We start from the raw sequence: 19,419 nt of genomic DNA on the forward strand, positions 1-19,419 counted from the left end.
TTGCGGAAATTACTCTGGTATACTTTGAAAGACATATGCAGGATTTCCTTGCCATTCCCATCTTCCAGAAAAGTGTGGTGGAGGCGATTGATGCGCTTAGGGGTTCCTCGGCTCCCGGCCATGATGGGTTCTTCGCAGATGTTTACAAAGCATATAAGGAGATCTTCGTTCTGCGGTTGATAGAGGTGTATGTGGAGGCGCTTGAGGTTGGAATCCTTCCGCCCACTTTTAGAGAGGCTGTCATTATCCTTCTCCCCAAGCCTGGCAAGGACCCTTCGTTCAGTGGCTCCTACCGGCCCCTGTCCCTGCTAAACATTGATTATAAAATATTGGCCAAAGTGATTGCTATCCGTCTGTCTTTATTGATGGAATATATTATTTCACTAGCTCAATCCGGCTTCATCCCCCCTATGTCCACCTCACTCAATTTGCGGACTTTGTTCACAGTACTTCATAGAATAGAACCCAATACCCCGGCCGCTGCGGTGCTTCTGGACACAGAGAAGGCATTTGACTCCCTTGAATGGCCCTTTTTTCTTTGGGTGATGTGCCATATGAGAATGCCTGAGTTTTTTGTCTCTACTGCCGCCCTTCTGTACACGGAACCCACTGCTAGACTACGCCTCAATGGTACAATCTCCCAGCCTTTTTGCCTGACCCGCGGTACGCGTAAGGGCTGTCCCTTGTCCCCATTACTTTTCATTTTGGCGATGGACCCTTTGGTGCGGCATTTCCAAGAGAAACATTTGCACCGCGGTCTGCAGTTTCAAAGGGGCCTGCTGTTGGTGTCCTTTTATGCCTATGATACTGTTTTATACGTGTGGCACCCCCAGCTTAATCTCAAACCCAATATCAGGGAAATTCTTCAATTCTGCAGGTTCTCCGGGCTTAGTATTAACTGGCACAAGTCTGTGATTTTTCCGTTAACTACCAGCACGGCTGCATGGGAATGCGAATTTCCATTGGAGTGGTGCCATGACGCGGTCAAATATCTCTGGGTTTACGTACATTTGGATGCGGCTACCATCATCAGGTTAAACTATGACCGTGCGATTAGCTCGCTGGAATCACAAGTTGAGAGGTGGCTGCGTCTGCTCTTGTCGATGGCGGGTAGAGTGGCCATTGTCAAAATGGTAGTCCTCCCAAGATTTTTATATCTTTTTAACAACATTCCCATCCCTCTTACTCAGTCCTTTTTTTTGCAGCTGTGGCAACTTCTTTTGCGATTGGTATGGGGGGACAAGAGACCACGGGTAAACTGGCAGACTCTGACTCTCCCGTATGAGATGGGTGGGTTTGGGGTCCCGGATATGTATTTATACTATTTGAAGGCGCAGTGCTGCTATTCCTTTGCATGGTACCACCCGGACGCCCAAATCCCTTATTTGAAGCCGGAGGCGAAAAAAAAAAAAAAAGGGTTGACCTGGCAGTCAATAGAGCTCCAGCACAAACCTAAAATATATGATTTTCTAATTATTAGTTGCTGTTTGGGGCAAGGGAGAGTTGTTGCAGCCCTGCCCTTTTACTACGGAAGGAACCTTTGATTGTTTTTTGGACTTCACCCCACTCTTCGCGCCCCCCGCTTTACAGATGCCGCTCGCGTCCATCCCAGTGAGGGAGTGCTGTCCTCACCTGCTATTCCCGGACCAGCACCGAACCTCGGAGTGCAACATCAACATCCAGGCTCACAGCGGGACTGCGAAGACCAGCGGGCAGTGCGGCTTGATCTGCCACAGCTGGTCATCTTCCAGCCTCCATCCTGCAGTTAAAATTGTGGGCTGAACTCTGGAGACCTGTAGCTGTTTGGGGCGAGGGAGAGTTGTTGCAGCCCTGCCCCTTTACTACGAAAGGAACCTTTGATTGTTTTTTGGAATTCACCCCACTCTTCGCGGACCCTGCTTTACAGGTGCCGCTCGCGTCCATCCCAGTGAGGGAGTGCTGTCCTCACCTGCTATTCCCGGACCAGCACCGAACCTCGGAGTGCAACATCGACATCCAGGCTCACAGCGGGACTGCGAAGACCAGCGGGCAGTGCGGCTTGATCTGCTGCAGCTGGTCATCTTCCCGCCTCCATCCTGCAGTTAAAATTGTGGGCTGAACTCTGGAGACCTGTTGCTGTTTGGGGCGAGGGAGAGTTGTTGCAGCCCTGCCCCTTTACTACGGAAGGAACCTTTGATTGTTTTTTGGACTTCACCCAACCCCTCGCGGCCCCCGCTTCGCGGGCGCCGCTCGCGTCCATCCCAGTGAGGGAGTGCTGTCCTCACCTGCTATTCCCGGACCAGCGCCGAACCTCAGAGTGCAACATCGACATCCAGGCTCACAGCGGGACTGCGAGGACCAGCGGGCAGTGCGGCTTGATATGCCGCAGCTGGTCATCTTCCCGCCTCTATCCTCCTCTCTTCCTATTTAGACTCGGACTTACCCGCTCACGTGGGACACGGGCGGGCGGGCGCCGGGCTAAGCCCGGGCCAAGGGTGGGCCCGTTCTAGCCCGTTCTAGACTGATCAAGACCGGACCGGGCCACCCCTCTTGGGTTTAAACTCCTGCGGGACTAAAAAACTCTATGTACTATATACTATTCAATTGATTACGAGCGCCTGTGTTCCACTTTAGACTAAGTGCCATTAGGATGGCCACTCGTGAAAGTAGGAGCAAGGCAGCAAGGGGGGGGCTCAGCTAACAGGTACCCTTGATAATTTTATTACCAGAGCTAATTCGGTAATTGATCAGGGCATAAGTTTGATGGAGAAAAGAGTGTCACTGGATCTAGCAGTAGCCAGAAGAATGTCACAGGACCCAGTAATGACCAAAAGATCGTCCCTGGGTCATATAACATCTGCCAGAACCCCGGAACACATTGATTGTCCTACCCCTATTGTGTTACTAGCAGACGTGCACCACACTCCTAGCCCACATACCCAGGTACTTACCGTTTCAAAAGTACCAACGCATCTGCTTAATGATCCCATAGTCCTCTCAGGGCCAGTTGCAGTGGACAATATCATAATCGAAACCATAGAGCGAGAGGTCCAGGAAGATGAGGCCAATAAAAGACATCTACGTGGGAGACGGGAGGGTGCTATATCGAAACAGAAACGCCCGACCGCTCCTGCACCTGCTTACGCTAGTAAAAAAGCAAAAGTTAACAAAGCACAGGGGAATAGGGACACAGTGAACAAAGAGGGGGAGGAAATAGGAGTTGCTCCACGGGTAGTACAGAGTGGGTATAATGAGGATGACGCTCTAATCGTTGTTAATCTAGACATACCAGAGGAATCACAGGATTCTTTAGTTAGAGATGAGCGGGGAGACAGTAGAGCAGGGTTGGCAGACGAGGGGACTGCAATCCTGTTAAAGAATATGGGGGAAATTTAAAAAATAATTCCTAACCCCACTGGAAACTAGACTGACACGGATAGAAAACCAGCTACTAAAGGTCGAAAAAAGCATCATAACACTGGCAAGCCTCAGTATAGTTGGTCTACCTTTGAAACCAACTGAGGGTGCTGCCTTAATAGCACCAGTACCTGATACGAATATACCTCAATGCTCGACCAGGGGACGAGCAAGAACAACAAAAATGCAATTACGGTAAATTTAGTAAGCTCTGATGCAACAGTCAAAGAAACCCCAGTACAGGATACTAATGTTAGAAAGCCCAACCAGCAGGAACATAAAGGGTATCAAACAGAGAGAAAACCGAGGGGAGGTTATATCAATCTTCCACCAGATGCTAGTCCCTATGTAATTGTCCTGACAGGGGTCCCTGAGCTAGGCATCCAACACGAAGAATCCTTTTGGACACTCAAAAATAAAGTATCTTATTGGCTAAACGAAAATAGGCCCTTACCTATACACATAAAGAGCAAAATCTTAATGGTGCAAAGGGTCCCTTAGATAGGGCCGTCAAGAAAAACAATAAGTGGTGATTGTGTGGTAGTCAATTTTGAAGACCCACAAACTGTGCACCACATATGCTCATGGAACTCTCAAGGAGGGAACTCTGCAATTGAAACTAGACCTCTTTCGTTTTTTTATCCTCCCAGGACGCGTCCTGAAGGCGGCGGAAGTTGGACTAGGGTCAATTATCATGCTCGGAGTGGGATCCGTGACAGGGGCTTGACCAATCCAAACCAATGGGTAGGGGCATCAACCTTTAATAGATTCAGCTGCTTATATGCAGTAGATTGATAGAAGCCAATTATGGGTTGTACATCTAGTACCAAAGGCAGATTATGTACGCTGAGTCCTATGCTCAAATACATCCAAGGGAAAGGACATACAGAAGTCTCTAGTGGCACTAGCAGTGAAGGAGTAGTCGTGGTAGCTTGTGTCCAGGGGGACGGATCACAGGACCCATCCACACATAAATCAGGGTATATAAATTGCGTAAACACACAGGGAGAGCGAACTGAACCCCTGGAAGGACAGAACTCTATGGGAGAGTTATCTATGGGAGCTATCACTTCAAATATCAGGGCTCCAAATCTGGGGTCACTACCCATGAGTAGCAGTAACGATGAGATCCTGAAACTAATATCATGGAATATAGCTGGTGTAACAAAGAACCCGAGGGATCCCGATTGGGCTAAGTACATTGATTCTGTTGATTTTTGCCTTCTTTAAGAATCATGGTCACTCAATACGCCTCATAGGGTAGGCTATAAGTCATTTGGAATTGGTGCCATCCCCTCTGTAAGGGGAAGGCCATCAGGCGGTTTAATCACCTGGGTCAGAGTAACTTTAAGGATCAAGGTAGAAGTTATAGATACAAGCTCGTTGGACATACTGGCACTAAAAATTACAACTAGCGAAGATAAAATACTTTATCTAAGTAATGTCTGTAACAGACCTTATTCAGCATCCAAGGAATCATTAACTTTGGTAAAGTTGGACTACTTTTTAAGTAGAATAGTTGACAAAGAAGCTGTTATTATAGCTGGTGATCTAAATTGCAACTATGAACCAATCCCAGCGCTGAGCGATGTTTTTGACGAAGAAGACCAGGAAAATAATATTCCCTCGTTGGACAATAATGATCCTGTACATTGTACAGTTCTGGCAGTTCAATTAGTGAAGTTGTCCGCGGAACATGGTCTTAGGGCTTGAAATGGACGTCTCCCGTCAGATACGACTAAAAAGCCAACATTCCATAGGTACAATTGCAAAAGCAATTTAGATTTTGTAATTGTTTCTTTGACTATCTGGCAACACATGACTGACTTAGAGGTGAAGGATAGGATAGAGAGTGACCATCGTCCCCTGGAATTACAGCTAGAAGCATGCTTGGTAAAGGGGGCTGGGAGTGCAAAGATAACTGATCCATATAGCGGTCAACGTGATGAGATTCTCGTTAGTAACAACAGACGAGCTCTAAAGTGGTCCACATACTGGAACATGGCGATATCCTTGCAGAAATGTATTTACAATTCGCAAGTTGATTGTCGGCCTTCATAAGTTTTCCATCTGAGGCCGACAATCCCGGTCGCTTCATTGCACTTCACAATGAGCTCTTCAACACCTTGAAACTCCTAGTCACAAAGTTGCCAAAAAAGAACCATCAGAAATTGCAAAATCTGTCCCATAGTAAACCATGGTATGATAAGACATGTAGAAAGCATAAAGAAAGCCTTCTATTGGCGATTAAAACCAAATCTCCGGACTATGTTAGGTTGGCAAGAAAAGCATACAAACAGGTGCAGGTTGCTTCATGGAAAGCTTGGGAGGAGAAAAAATGGGCGGATATGCTGGCAGCTGCAAAGGCTAAGGACAATATAGGCTTCTGGAGGCTAGTTGCCAATGGGAACCACAAAGGGAGAGTTGTTAAAGATGTTTACCTTGACGAACTCACGTGGGTTAATCATTTTACTACTCTTTATAAAAAATATGATGATACCACTAATGTAACTAGTGAGGAGGTGCCATGGTCCACACCTTCCAATGCTAACCTGGACTTTACAATAGAGGAAACTGAGGCAGCTAATAATGCAGTGAAAAATGGTAAAGCACCTGGCTTAGATAAAATTCCTGGGGACCTCTACATACATGCACGATCTCAAAGTATGGGCACCTTATATAAATCATTTGTGCAACATGCTGTCTTGTAGTGTAGATTTTCCAGAAAGCTGGAGGGGAGCTGAGATTGTTTTAATTTTTAAAAAGGGTGATCGGTCGGAACCTTCTAATTACCGACCAATTAGCCTAATGGACACTCTCCAGAAAATTTATTCTAGGCACATTTTAATCCGTGTAAACTTGTGGTTGGAAGATAACTCGGTCCTCACGAAGTTCCAAGCTGGGTTTAGGAACAAAGTGAGCACCATCGACCAAGTTTGTAGATTTTGTTGCCTTTATTGGAAATAAGTTCAGATTAAAAAGGGACATTTATATGTTGCTTTCGTAGATCTCAGAGTAGCTTTCGATCTAGTGCCACAAGATCTTTTATGGAGGTCACTCCATATGGCAGGGCTACCCAACTGTCTGTTGGTTCAGATAATTGGGCTGCACACCAAGAACTTTGCTAAAGTGAGATGGGGCCCCAATGGGGAATTAACCCAGAACATACCCATTGAGCGTGGCGTTCACCAAGGCTGCGTCCTGGCCCCCACTTTATTTTCCATTTTTGTGAACGATGCTCCTGTTCACTTGAAGGGTTGCAAAAATGACTTGCCAAAACTAAATGGGGAAAGGGTACCCGCGTTACTATTTGCGGATGATACCATCTTAATCTCCCAAACTAAGAAAGGCCTACAGGCACGACTACATTCATTTAGTGACTATTGCAATAGGAAAGGTTTGGAAATTAATGCCAAAAAAAGCAAATGTATGGCCCTAAACCCTATTAAACCGGAAAAAGCTTACCTAACACTAAATGGCCAAAGACTGGAATCGGTCCAAAACTTTTTCTATTTGGGGGTTTCTCTTGACTCCAATTTCACGTGGAGACCCCAAATTGAGAAAAGCAAGTTAATATTCACTCAGAACACTATACCCATTCTGAAGAAGCAGGGTGCAAGTATTAGCAAAGCTGTGTCACCAGCACTAGAGCTGTTTAAATTCAAAGTTCAATCGGCAGCCCTTTATGGTGCTGATATTTGGGGGCCAATGTCAAAGGACGTTTTCACAACTTCGGAGAACAAATTTATGAGAAGCCTTGTAAGGGCCCCAAAAGGCACCCCTTTAGTACCACTTCAGCTGGACTTAAATGTCAAAAGAACCGACCATCATACTATCGTGCGGCCACTAATGTTTTGGGTAAGACTTTGGCAAAATTGCTTGACTACAGAAATGGGTTAAAAGAGGTAATGGGCATGGATGGATCAAATTCCAATGTTTGGCTAAAACATGTTAGATTGTGGTTAACTAAGATAGGTCTATCTCAACTTTGAGAGAATCCGGAAAGGTTACCATATAACTCTAAAAAAATGGTGAAAATGGCTTTTTGGGGTTTTATCGATAACCAAATGATTAATGAAAATAGTGGTTGGACTTTAGTAAACAACTTCCTAAGGTTCAAGGATGAGCCTTATTTGAGAACTTTCTAGATGAAGTTGAGCCCCCGCTAGCTAAAACCCTTTTTATGAAATTAAGATATGGTAACCTTTTGACCAACACAACCCTGACACGCTGGTCTAGAAGGGGCAATGTTGTTGACAACCCCACAACCAGCGAAACATGTACTATGTGCGAGAGTAACCTCAAGTAGGATGACCAGCACATCCTTTTCTTCTGCCCAGCCTACGTGTCGGCCAGAAGAAAGTGGATCAAACCTTTACGTAATCTGCTGGGAATAAGGTCATGTAAGATGGCATTAAGAATGATTAAATCTGATACAACTCAAACAATTGTATTTAGTGCCAGCAGATTTTTGCTTTCCATCTATTTTGTGCGCAGGAAAAAAGGCCTAAAGCTATAAGGACAAAATCATACACCACTTGTTCACTTGGTTTTATTTATTTAGTGGTTTGATTGTATGTATTCTCAAGGTAATTTTCTCAGCTGCGTGTCCTGATGCTCAAAAGCTAGGTATGTTACCATGTTTCATACTTGTCTGCTTTTTAAACCTGTATTGATTTTATTAGCAATAACTATCAGTTGTTTTGAAAATGGGATTTAATATGTATTTTATTAATGAAATGTGTATGCCGTGCAATTCTTTTATGGCCATGTAGTGCCGAAATAAAGATCAATTGAATTGAATTGAATTGAATTATTAGTTATGTTGTAGGCCAGAAGGGTTACTGACCTAAAAGGGTTTGAGCCACACGCAGTACCTTGTTGCAGAACTAACCTTGAATTATTGATTACCACCATGGGAGGATGTAAATACCGAACCGAAGCCACAGTGACACATTGATATAGAGAGGATCTTGTAAAGGAGAAATTACCTCTCTGTGAAACAATATCCAGCAAAGGGCGAACAGAACCAGCTGAAACATGGCAGTTTTCCCCTTGCAAATCTGCAGTGGTTTGAGAAGCTCGAATGACCTGTCTCACTGATGATCAGTCACCTGATACTCTGATGAATTGGAATGTCGTGACTGGGACTCCATTCTCATAACGTTCCCCTCTTGACTGATACCAGATGAAAGATGGTATTTCACTTAAAGCTGCAGAAAAATAGTAAGACAAGTGCGGCACATTATAACAAGTCTGAGATGTCAAAGGACATCCCCTTGCGGTGCTGGTAAAAGCTGAATGATTAGATTGCCTAGAAATATAAACAAATGCTTGCGGATATCGGCAAGTTAGGACTCGCCGAACACTTTACTGCATTCTGCAAATGGTTTCACTTCTAATGGGTTCTAATTGGATGACTGGATTGAATAAAGTGGAGAAGTGCTAACGCATAGATACAAAAGTTGATGCCCTAGAATAGTCAAGACTCTCCAAACACAACATATATAATTACATAATAATATTAAGCCATATTTTGCTTCTCAAGTGAAACAAGACTCCTAGCGTTTCTGCAAGATTAGCTCATGGAAATACCTGTTTAATTGCAGTATGACTTTTCTTGCCAATAACATCGTCTTTGGCAGATTCTTTCCTTAATTTTCGTGCCTGCTTCTTCTTCATTTCATCTTCCTCTCGCTGCCGCTCCAACTCTTCTAGACGTTTCTTTGCTTGTAACTCCTGGGCCAATCGTTCCTGCTGCTCTCTGTAAAGGTAAAGAATAAACTTACAAACTGTAGCTTTTGCCTCTTTAAACTTTTATCTGTTCACATACTTTGAATCATTTTCCATCTCCAGACTGGGAATGATCTGCATATTTATCAAGACAGTTTCAAAGGCATACATTTAACATTTTAGTCTGTTTAATCCATCCACCTAAATGTTTTGGACTTTAGTATAAGCGTAATGTGGAAGACAAGTACAATTCTCTGAGACCATCTTTAGATTTCCAGCACACAAACGGCTACAAAATATATTGAATTACTGAAGAGGAAGGATAGTTGCTTGAGAAAATATTAACAATATAAATGCTAGATAACTGTAGTTACAACTAAGCAAAGCATTAGATATTTCAGAATCAGATGCAACTGAATAACACTAACCAGCATCATAAAAAACTGAAATGTATAAGGTTCACCCTACCAAAATAAATTTTGCACAAAGATCTGTGTCCCATTTTCGCTACTCTTATCAACTGCAACTTGAAAAAGGTCATCCACGTGCCTTCCAGATATCTAGTAATGGCATTCTACAGGAATCAGACCTGTTGGCCCTATGTCTCTTGCATAATTTGCTGCATCCTTTACTTATTTGCTTTTGCCATGGCACATACCAGTACAAGTTGAAATCCATCTTTAATGGCATTGAAACATAATACTTTAACAAAAGCAACAAACAAGGATCAAAGAATGAATATTCGTCTCTCCCTAAGAAGTCATGAAAGATGGAACAAATTATTGATTAAAAGACAAGCGGTATATTTTTCACTTTTCTTTTCTTCTAGATCTTACATAAACATCACCGAAACCAAGATTGATGTGTTACATTTCTGTGTCAACTCAAACTTAAGTAGTTCTTTTTGCTGAAAGGTGATTCTAAACATATGTCAAAACAAATAAAAGAAATGCTCATTTCTTTCTGTCACACATGTTCAAAATGTAACACCGGTCACTAAGGATTGTGAATATCTGGATGTTGACCCGTTTGTGATTACAATCAGAGGACTGAAACAGAAATCTCCTTTCTATCTTGATATACAATAGGATAGCAAGGGAAAGTTTTAAAAGGTATGGATGTCCTATATAATCTGCTTGCCATAATAATGCCACTTCACATAGATAATTACGCTCTAGTAAGGTAGGGAATGAAAAGAGGAGTTGACTAATCAAATTAACATATAAAGGCGCACACAACAGGGTTGTATGTTAGCTCCTACTCAAGTTTTAAGTAGTTCTTTTTGCTGAAAGGTGATTCTAAACATATGTCAAAACAAATAAAAGAAATGCTAATTTCTTTCTGTCACACATGTTCAAAATGTAACACCGGTCACTAAGGATTGTGAATATCTGGATGTTGACCCGTTTGTGATTACAATCAGAGGACTGAAACAGAAATCTCCTTTCTATCTTGATATACAATAGGATAGCAAGGGAAAGTTTTAAAAGGTATGGATGTCCTATATAATCTGCTTGCCATAATAATGCCACTTCACATAGATAATTACGCTCTAGTAAGGTAGGGAATGAAAAGAGGAGTTGACTAATCAAATTAACATATAAAGGCGCACACAACAGGGTTGTATGTTAGCTCCTACTCAAGTTTTCAAAGCATCAATGACAATTCTCTTGCAAATTGCAATAATGATCATCTCAGATTGGAAGATTCAAAGAGCCCTGTACAATTATTTGTAGATGAAACTTTATTAGTTTTGAAAACTCTTAGGGGGCTAGAAGCTTTACTTATGTTCTCCTCCTTCTGCAATCAATGTACACTGGAAATGAATACAACAAATACCAAATATATGGCACTTAATCCACAAAGATCTCTTAGTGGGGGTGGGGCTCTAAATAGGGGGGAAACAGTACTTCAAATGGCCAAACATGTTGATTATCTGGGGGAAAATTGGCCAATACACTTTCTTGGGATCCTCAAATTTCAAAGAGCCACCTGTTTGTCCAGCATAGAGCAGCAGCTGTTTTAAAAATATATAGATCATTTGTTTTTAGGTATGTGCCCCCTGCCCTACAAGTCTACCAAGTGAAGGCTCAAGTAGCTGCACTTTAAGGTGCCAAGATCTAGGGGACCTGCAAAGTTGATCCTTTGACTAGAATTGAAGGTAACTTTGTAAGATACTTGATACAAATGCTACAAAGCACTGCATTGTCCCTTTTCTCAATTTAGGCCTCAAAGAAATTGCTCAAACAGCCAATCTTAAACCCCTTCTTTATCGCCTAAGAATTTGGTCGACAGCTGAATTGGAACTTTATAAGAAAGCCTTTGTTCCCCTGAAGAATTTGGATAAAGCCTGTTCTATACCCTGGTTAAAAAACTTAAAGGATTGGTTTTACTGCTTGGGTCTAAATAAGATTAGGGATGATCCATGTTTCCATTTCCAGCAGCTCTGTGAACGTGCTGAAAACACATTATTGTTTGTTTGCAACAGACAGATGGTACAGTACTGCTAAACAGAGACGCCTTGTGGAAAAGGTTTTATGTATGCTTGCACCAGAAACAGAAGCACACTTTTTATTTTTTTGCGCAGTATATCATGATCTTAAGAAAGTATAGATTGTGTCAATTTGCCTCAATCAGGGCAGAAGACAACACTGTATAGTAGTAAAGGTTTTTAAATTGGATGCTAAAGTTGTTCTGGTCTTTGGTTTAGCAAAAGCTTTATATTCTGCATGGTGCCTGAGAAAGATCCTGAGTGGCCCAGAAGAGTTAGCAAGCACTTTAATTGAACTATAGTAAAATAATGCGTTTTAATTTGATTTTAAATTGAGTGTATTAGATCAAGGTTATTATGTGAACTACACATTTGAGTAAGATGCCAGAGTTGGCTGACAGAGTAAACTAGAATTTTAATGGATTTATATTAAATGATGTATTTTATTCTGATTTTATGGTTATGTTCATGGCATGAATTCAATATCTTTGCTCTTTTGTTGTGTTATATGTTTTATGGTAGTCACCCCACAATAAACATAATGATATACAATAAAATTTGGTAAATGCAATTGACAACAGTGAATTGTCTTAGTTTGGACCGTGTAGGGATTCCTCACTCAAGATCAACTATTTATCTGAAAGATAGCATGTTTATAAGAAGCTTAAAAAAAATAACCATTTGGTGGCTAAACCGATTGGGCGGGGCATTCTCTGAGGCAATCTTCATATTTCTAGCACACAAGCGCCTACAAAATATATTGACTTACTGAAGAACAAGTTACTTACCTTCGGTAACGCTTTTTCTGGTAGATACAATATCTGCCTGTGGATTCCTCACCTTGTGAATATCCCCCTTGCGTCAGCAACATTCGGAAATTCTTTTTGTAGCTTCGCGCCGACGTGGACGCGGACGTCACAGAGACACGGCTCCGCTCGCGACTCTGCTGACGTCACCGACGCCTACAATAGGCCCACGCCAGCGTGATGACATCAGTTCCGCCCTTTTTTCCGTGCCTTCGAGGCACACGGACGGACCGATGACAGTAGTAATGTACACAATATACACAGTATAGAAATCAAAGTAACACACACAGTGTGAAGTAAATGCAATAAAACATTTTACAATAAAACAACCCATCAGAGATACTCTGGCAAAGAAGAGTGGACAACGGGGAGGCGGGTGGGTCAGTGAGGAATCCACAGGCAGATATTGTATCTACCAGAAAAAGCGTTACCGAAGGTAAGTAACTTGTTCTTCTGATAGATACATCTGCCGTGTGGATTCCTCACCTTGTTCCCTTTTTTCCACGTCGTCGACCCGTGGGACCAACAGGTGCACCAGACGGGAGCATTGCCCTAGAATAGACACCAAACATGGCGTTCAGGAACTGAGATGGATCCTGACCTGGAGCTGGAAACTCAGGATAAGAATCTCTCGGTCGTTCCTGAGGAGGCGGAGTCGAGACGACCTCGACCTCTTCAACGAGTCCTGGAACCGGGGTCGACGAACCCGCAGGCACCAGAACTCCGACTTCACCAGCCCCCTGCTCCTCACCTTCATCCTCCTGACCAGAAGGAATGGATGGAACTGGAGAATGGACCTGCTCCTGTGATTCGGGCGAACCTGGTTGTGAAGCCTCACCCACAGAGACATGCTCCGACTCCGAAACCACCAACTCCTTACTCAGGAGCTTAACCTGGGACTTCGGTCTCGAACCAGAGTCTTTTCCGGAGCGATGACGTGACTCGTGGCTCCTCTTCTTGTGCTTCTTCCTTGAAGACTTCGACGCGTGAGCTGAAGACGACTCCGAGCGTGACCTCGATCGAGACCGAGACCGAGACCTCGACCTCGAACGACGAGTTCGAGACTTCGAAGATTTCTTTTCCTTCTTACTCTTAAGCTTAGCCACAAGGAGTTTCGCCTCTCTCTCTCTCAGTGCCTTCGAAGTCATCTTCTTGCAGCAAGCACAGTCCTCGACATCATGGTCGGAGCTTAAACACCAGACACAGCAGTCATGTGGATCGGTGATGGACATAGTCTTGCCACATTCGCCGCAAGCCTTGAAACCAGTCTTCTTCGACGACATCCCGAAGAATATGATGTTATACAGAATAACAGGAAAATAGTAACAAAGTTACTGAAAAGCTACAGCACGATCCCTGAAAACCGTTAGCGTCGACGACGCGGAAAAAAGGGAACTGATGTCATCACGCCGGCGTGGGCCTATTGTAGGCGTCGGTGACGTCAGCGGAGTCGCGAGCGGAGCCGTGTCTCTGTGACATCCGCGTCCACGTCGGCGCGAAGCTACAAAAAGAATTTCCGAATGTTGCTGACGCAAGGGGGATATTCACAAGGAAGAGGAAGGATAGTTGCTTGATAAAATATTAACAATATAAATGCTAGATAACTGTAGTTACAACTAATAAAAGCATAATCTTCCAGTGCAGTGGTTCTTAACTTGGGTCTGCAGATTGCTTAGGGTACGCAATATCTACTAAGGGGATATGCATCGCTTTCGAAATAATTTTAGCAGATTGGTAAAGTATACTTAAAAAAGCAAAACATAAGATTGCAAATTTTTGAAACTCTGTAAATATTAAGGAATTTAAAATTAGGGGCTAATATTTAAGTTATTATACTTAGCTTGATGCATGGGAGAAGTGCAAGTAATTTAAAAGGAATATAGTATGGACGAATTATGTCCTCAAATGAAGCACTGGTATGCACCAGCAAAAAGAGAGCATGAATTAAGAGCAAAAAAGAATAAACACTGTGCTAAAGTCTAGCATTTCACTTCATCTTTTAGAAATAAAACAAAATATTGAAAAGCTCCTCCAATTTCTTGTTCATGAAATAAATACAATATGCTGTAATTTGATACTGAATTGTTTCTTTATTTTTGTGTACTGTTTCGAGGTTCAAATTGTAGAAATGCTTTGGGGGGGGATGGTTCCCAATTTTCCGTAGTGATTCATTGGGGGTCCAGAGAAGTCAAAAGGTTAAGAACCACATATTCAGATTACTTAAAATAAAGGCACAAGCAACTATAACATCCTACCAGATATTTCTGTAAACCCCCCCCCAGTTAAAAACGGACCTACATGATGTATGTTACAATAGTTTAAATCAAGAACAATGAATTCCTTTGTATTCAGCACTTTGTTTGCTCCTCAAAGTTTAATATTCACTCACTAACCCACCAAAGTGTCCATTTTTGTCAAGCATAGAACAGTTTTACGAGATTTTTTTTTTTTTTTACTTTTTATTGATAAACAGACATCAGCATTACATTAACATTTAGAAGGAAGTAGTACATCAGGCTTCATGGGAACAGTGGGTAATACACATTGTACAAACTATATTTTGGAAGGTCTAGGGTGAAGGGGGATCATCAATACTGTGGACAAAGGGAGGCTGACATATATCTCCTCGTTAGGAATTCCACGATCCCCAAACGCAGGTACATTTCTTGGGACATCCACGGGCCACATATACTGTCTTTTCCTGAAACATTGCCCAATCCAAGTCTCTTTCCCAATCCCCCACCGTAGGAGGAAGCAGCGCTACCCATCGCTGGGCAATGGTTCTCTTGGCGAGCATTAGTCCCAAAGTGACCCATTGTGTCAAACAAACGTTCAAATCTGTTGGCTCCCAGATATTCAGTAAACACCTGCGGGCCTCCATACGGTGGTGTGAGGATAGAACAGTGTTAATAATATCGTGAATGTTGCACGAGTATGGTTGGATCAGTGCACATTCCCAAACTATATGAATAAAGGTACCCAATTGGCCACATCCTCATCTGCAATCTCCCCTGTCTGCCCTCCCCATCCGCACCAATTGAGGCCCGTCACGTATACCCTTTGTAGGAGCTTTAGTTGGACAAGTCAGAGATGAGATGGTATTGCCACTACCCTGGGCGAGGGGATAGCCTCCTGCCGCTCCTCATCATCCATCTCAATGCCATCCCTTGACCATTTCTCACGAAGAGCTCGGAGGGGATCTAGCAGATTGTTAACTAATTTTTTGTATATTAAGGAAATGGTGCTGTCAGGGATATGGCCGTCCAATACTCTATCCTCTAATGGAAAGGATTCAGGTGGTGTGGCCCCTGGTTGTAGATGCGTGTGGAGTGCGTGTCTGACTTGTGCATAACGGAAGAGCTCCGAATCAGCCAATTTGAATTGTTACTGCAACTCAGCGAATGTCTTAATGTCCGATTTTACCCACAGATCCCCAATACGAGAAATGCCTACGAGATCCCATTACTCCTCCACAAATTACCCAACTGTTCGGAATCCCATAATGGCGTCGCAAGTGTAAGCCTCCACCCCCAACCAAGGCACCTAGTGGCAGTGTGCCAAACATGTACAGTATGTTTGGTGGGGCCTGTAAGTGTAGAAACCTGGGGCTTAGAGTAGAGGGCTCTGTTGAAATTCCCCCCAGAGAGGAGCCATCTAGCCATACTGTAACCCGGATTTCCGGGTGGGCCGTAAGTGCAGTGGTTGATGGAGGAGAGGTGAGCCACCCAATAGTACAGTTTGATATTTGGGAGGCTAATGCATCCGTTGTACCAGTTCAGGGACAGCTTACCAAGAGCGATGTGCGGCTTGCCATTCCATAGTAGATCACACAGGAGGCCCTCCACTTCTTTAAAATAGGATGCAGGTATCGGGTCTAAAGAATTTTGCAGGGCATACAAGAACCGAGGAAGAGACATCATTTTAAAAAGGGCCGCCTTCCCTAACAGGGAAAGGGGGAGCGATTTCCATCTGTTGATATCTTTACGTAGTCTGAGCAAGGGGGGTGCAGTTATGGATATAGCGGAGGGAGGAGTCCAGGGAGAGAAAGATTCCCAGATATGTAAATCCATCTTTGCTTATCTGTATAAGACAGTACCGCGGCGGGATCGGTGGCTCCCCTGCCACTACAAACAAAAGGGACTCACTCTAGTTTATGGAGAAGCTGGAGTATCTACCAAAGATTGTGAGGATATATAAGACCACAATCAGGGATCGTCTCGGGTAGGGGAAATAAAGGAAGATATCGTCAGCATAAAGGGAGATACAGTCCTCCGATTCCCGTGACCAGCACATACCCCGAATCATCGGGTCTTTGCGTACCCAAGCCGCCAAGGGCTCCAGTGCCAATGCAAACAAAAGAGGGGACAGGGGCATCCCTGCCGGGTCCCTCTTCCCAGCTCAAATGTGGCCGATTTTTTATTGTTGACCACGACCTGGGCCAGGGGTTTAGAATATAGTAGCTGCACCCATTGTATATATTTTGGGCCAAATCCCATTTTCTCAAACACCGCCCACAAATAAGGCCATTCGATGGTGTCAAAGGCCATGGCGGCATCTAAGGAGATTATGACTGCCGGCTCCAGGAGAGAGGCTACCCTACCCAACACCCCGTGCAACCTGCACAAGTTAAGCGCAGTATTGCGATGCGGGATAAAAACGGACTGATCCGGATGAACTAGGGTCTCAACCACTGTTAAGAGTCTGTTGGCCTGGAGTTTGGCCAGAATCTTGGGTTCTGCGTTTAATAGGGAAATCGGTCTATATGATTTGCAATCGGTTTTAAGTTTCCCCTCCTTATGGATAGTCACAATAAGGGCTGTCCTTTGGTCTAGAGGTAGGAGCCCCGTGTCTCTAAAGTCCTCATACATAGCCTTTAGGTGTGGGGCCAATCTGTCTGGGTTAAGTTTGTAAAGTTCGATAGGCAACCCATTCCGTCCAGAGGCCTTGCCCGATGTAAGGGACCTGATTGCTGCCGCTATTTCATCGTTAGACAAGTTACTCTCCATGAACTCATGGTCGTCCACGGACAGTCTGGGTAGTACTATATCCGCAAGCATTTGATGGGAATCATCTTTAGAATAAGGAACCACCGAAGAGTAGACTGTATCAAAATGGGCCGTAAACAGATCCACTATGTCTTGCGGGTCCGTGATGGATCTACCACCTTGTCCATGGAGCTCCGGGACCAATATGCTTGCCCAATCCTTTTTATCCAGCCATGCTAGTAGAGTTTTACGAGATTTGATCTTTGACTGGTTCTGCTCTCAGTGAAGGAGAATGCCTATTTCAGCTACAAAAAGACTGTAGGAGAGTTGTATGCCTTTTACTTTCCAAGCAGCATAATAATGCTCAGGATCCTCTATGCTGTTTTAGATCACTTTGTATACCTAGAGAAAGGTTTATAGTATATTTACTTCAATATACCACTTTGTCTCTATTGGGTGAAGGTTCTGAAACTGATAGTATTCCTTCCTGCTGACACATTAAGTTTTCAGTCATAAGAACACAAATGCATTTCATGAGAAGATCCTTTATACACTCACTAAGTGAATGCAAATACCAGTGTAAAATGGGAGCTGCAGACCATTTTTGTTTAATTTAGTAGCCTACATGTTGTAAACTAACTATCTCTTTTTTCAAAATAGCTCTTTAGCAATGTTTTCCAAAATGTATGTTACAGACATGCCTACAACACTCCTTAGCACATGTAAAATTATAATACAGCTTGTATATGCCAGTGTTTCCACCAATTGTCACAATATAATACAAATGAGTTCTTGTCCTTGTGCTTCAGTTTCAAATGTATTCCTGTTCACTGGAAATTTTCACACAGCCGACACGTGTTTCGTCGTTAGATGGGAATGTAACCCACGACTTTTTCAAGGCTGTACAGATTGAAAAGAAAAAACATTTTGCCATATGTATATATAATGCTATTAGATCTTGGTTTTAGATGAGTATAAAGGATATTATTACTTCTTGTGTTACAGGAGTTGCTCACATCGTGATGCAATAACATATTAGAGTGACCAATACGAGCGGTGGTGATACAGGTATAAGGTAAAGAATGGAGGTATCCCAAAACTTAATGTAAATAAAACACCGAATGTACCTCCGAGACAGACTCAAATGGTCTATGAGCCTATTTTGAGATGGAGAGACCAAGTGCCATTAGTTTATCCTACTCAGATGTGCATAAGTGATGGTGTTGGAAGTGATAATAGAAACAGTGGGGTGTATATTAAAAAGAAGAAAGGGGGGTTCATGCGAGGATAGTTTTCATTAAACGTTTTTGAACTTTGTAAATTACCTATTTCCAGGTTTGTTCTCTCTTTTCTGCAAAGGATAAAAGGTAAAACACTATATAAGCAACTTGTGCTATCATGGGCTATATTTAAGTTTATGATTGTAAATAGTATTGCTCATTCACTTACGTTTAATGCGGTGATAATTCCAACCCGCATATGGGCTCTACGGGGGGCGTCCGTTGTGTGTTCTTCAAATATTATTTGTCTAATTATGGCTTCAATTCTGTCAAGGTGGCTGTAAGAATATATGTTTCAATGTTTTAATAACTCGATATTAGACTCAATTGGATCTATAATGTACATGGAGGTATATAGAATGTTAAAAATATGATCATGTGGTCGAAGTATAAACCACCCAAGTGCATTTATTGCTGATCGAACTCTTATAGAAGTCTAAAGTTAATATACGTATAAACTGTGCTGCTGTTAATACAAAATAAATCTTCCTTTATGAATGGGAGTCTGTATTTTAAATTAAGTTATATCTTATATGGTCATTGAGCTCCATGTTAATGGTGCAAGTACAGTATATAAAATTCGCACCATGATCAGTCTTTTCTTGTTTAAACGTGCTCTCATAATTAAAAGTTCCATATTTTTATATATACTGTCTATAAATGCGTGGTTGGAGTACTGAAATTCAACTCCAACAATGCGGGTGAATATTTTAACTAGCTCCCTCGTA

The 19,419-nt window shown here is 42.8% G+C and overlaps 1 protein-coding gene across 1 annotated transcript in view; it reads right to left on the reverse strand.

The window, feature by feature from the left end:
* HYDIN (HYDIN axonemal central pair apparatus protein) overlaps positions 1-19,419 on the reverse strand; it is a 2,950,008-nt gene that overhangs the window by 1,430,834 nt on the left and 1,499,755 nt on the right. Inside the window, exon 45 of the mRNA XM_086945295.1 lies at positions 8,992-9,160. Coding sequence (XP_086801421.1) covers positions 8,992-9,160 — 169 coding nt within the window. The remainder of the gene's footprint in view (positions 1-8,991; positions 9,161-19,419) is intronic.

Source organism: Lissotriton vulgaris, chromosome 12 (assembly GCF_964263255.1).
Source record: "Lissotriton vulgaris chromosome 12, aLisVul1.2, whole genome shotgun sequence".
NCBI classification, from domain to species: Eukaryota; Metazoa; Chordata; class Amphibia; order Caudata; family Salamandridae; genus Lissotriton; species Lissotriton vulgaris.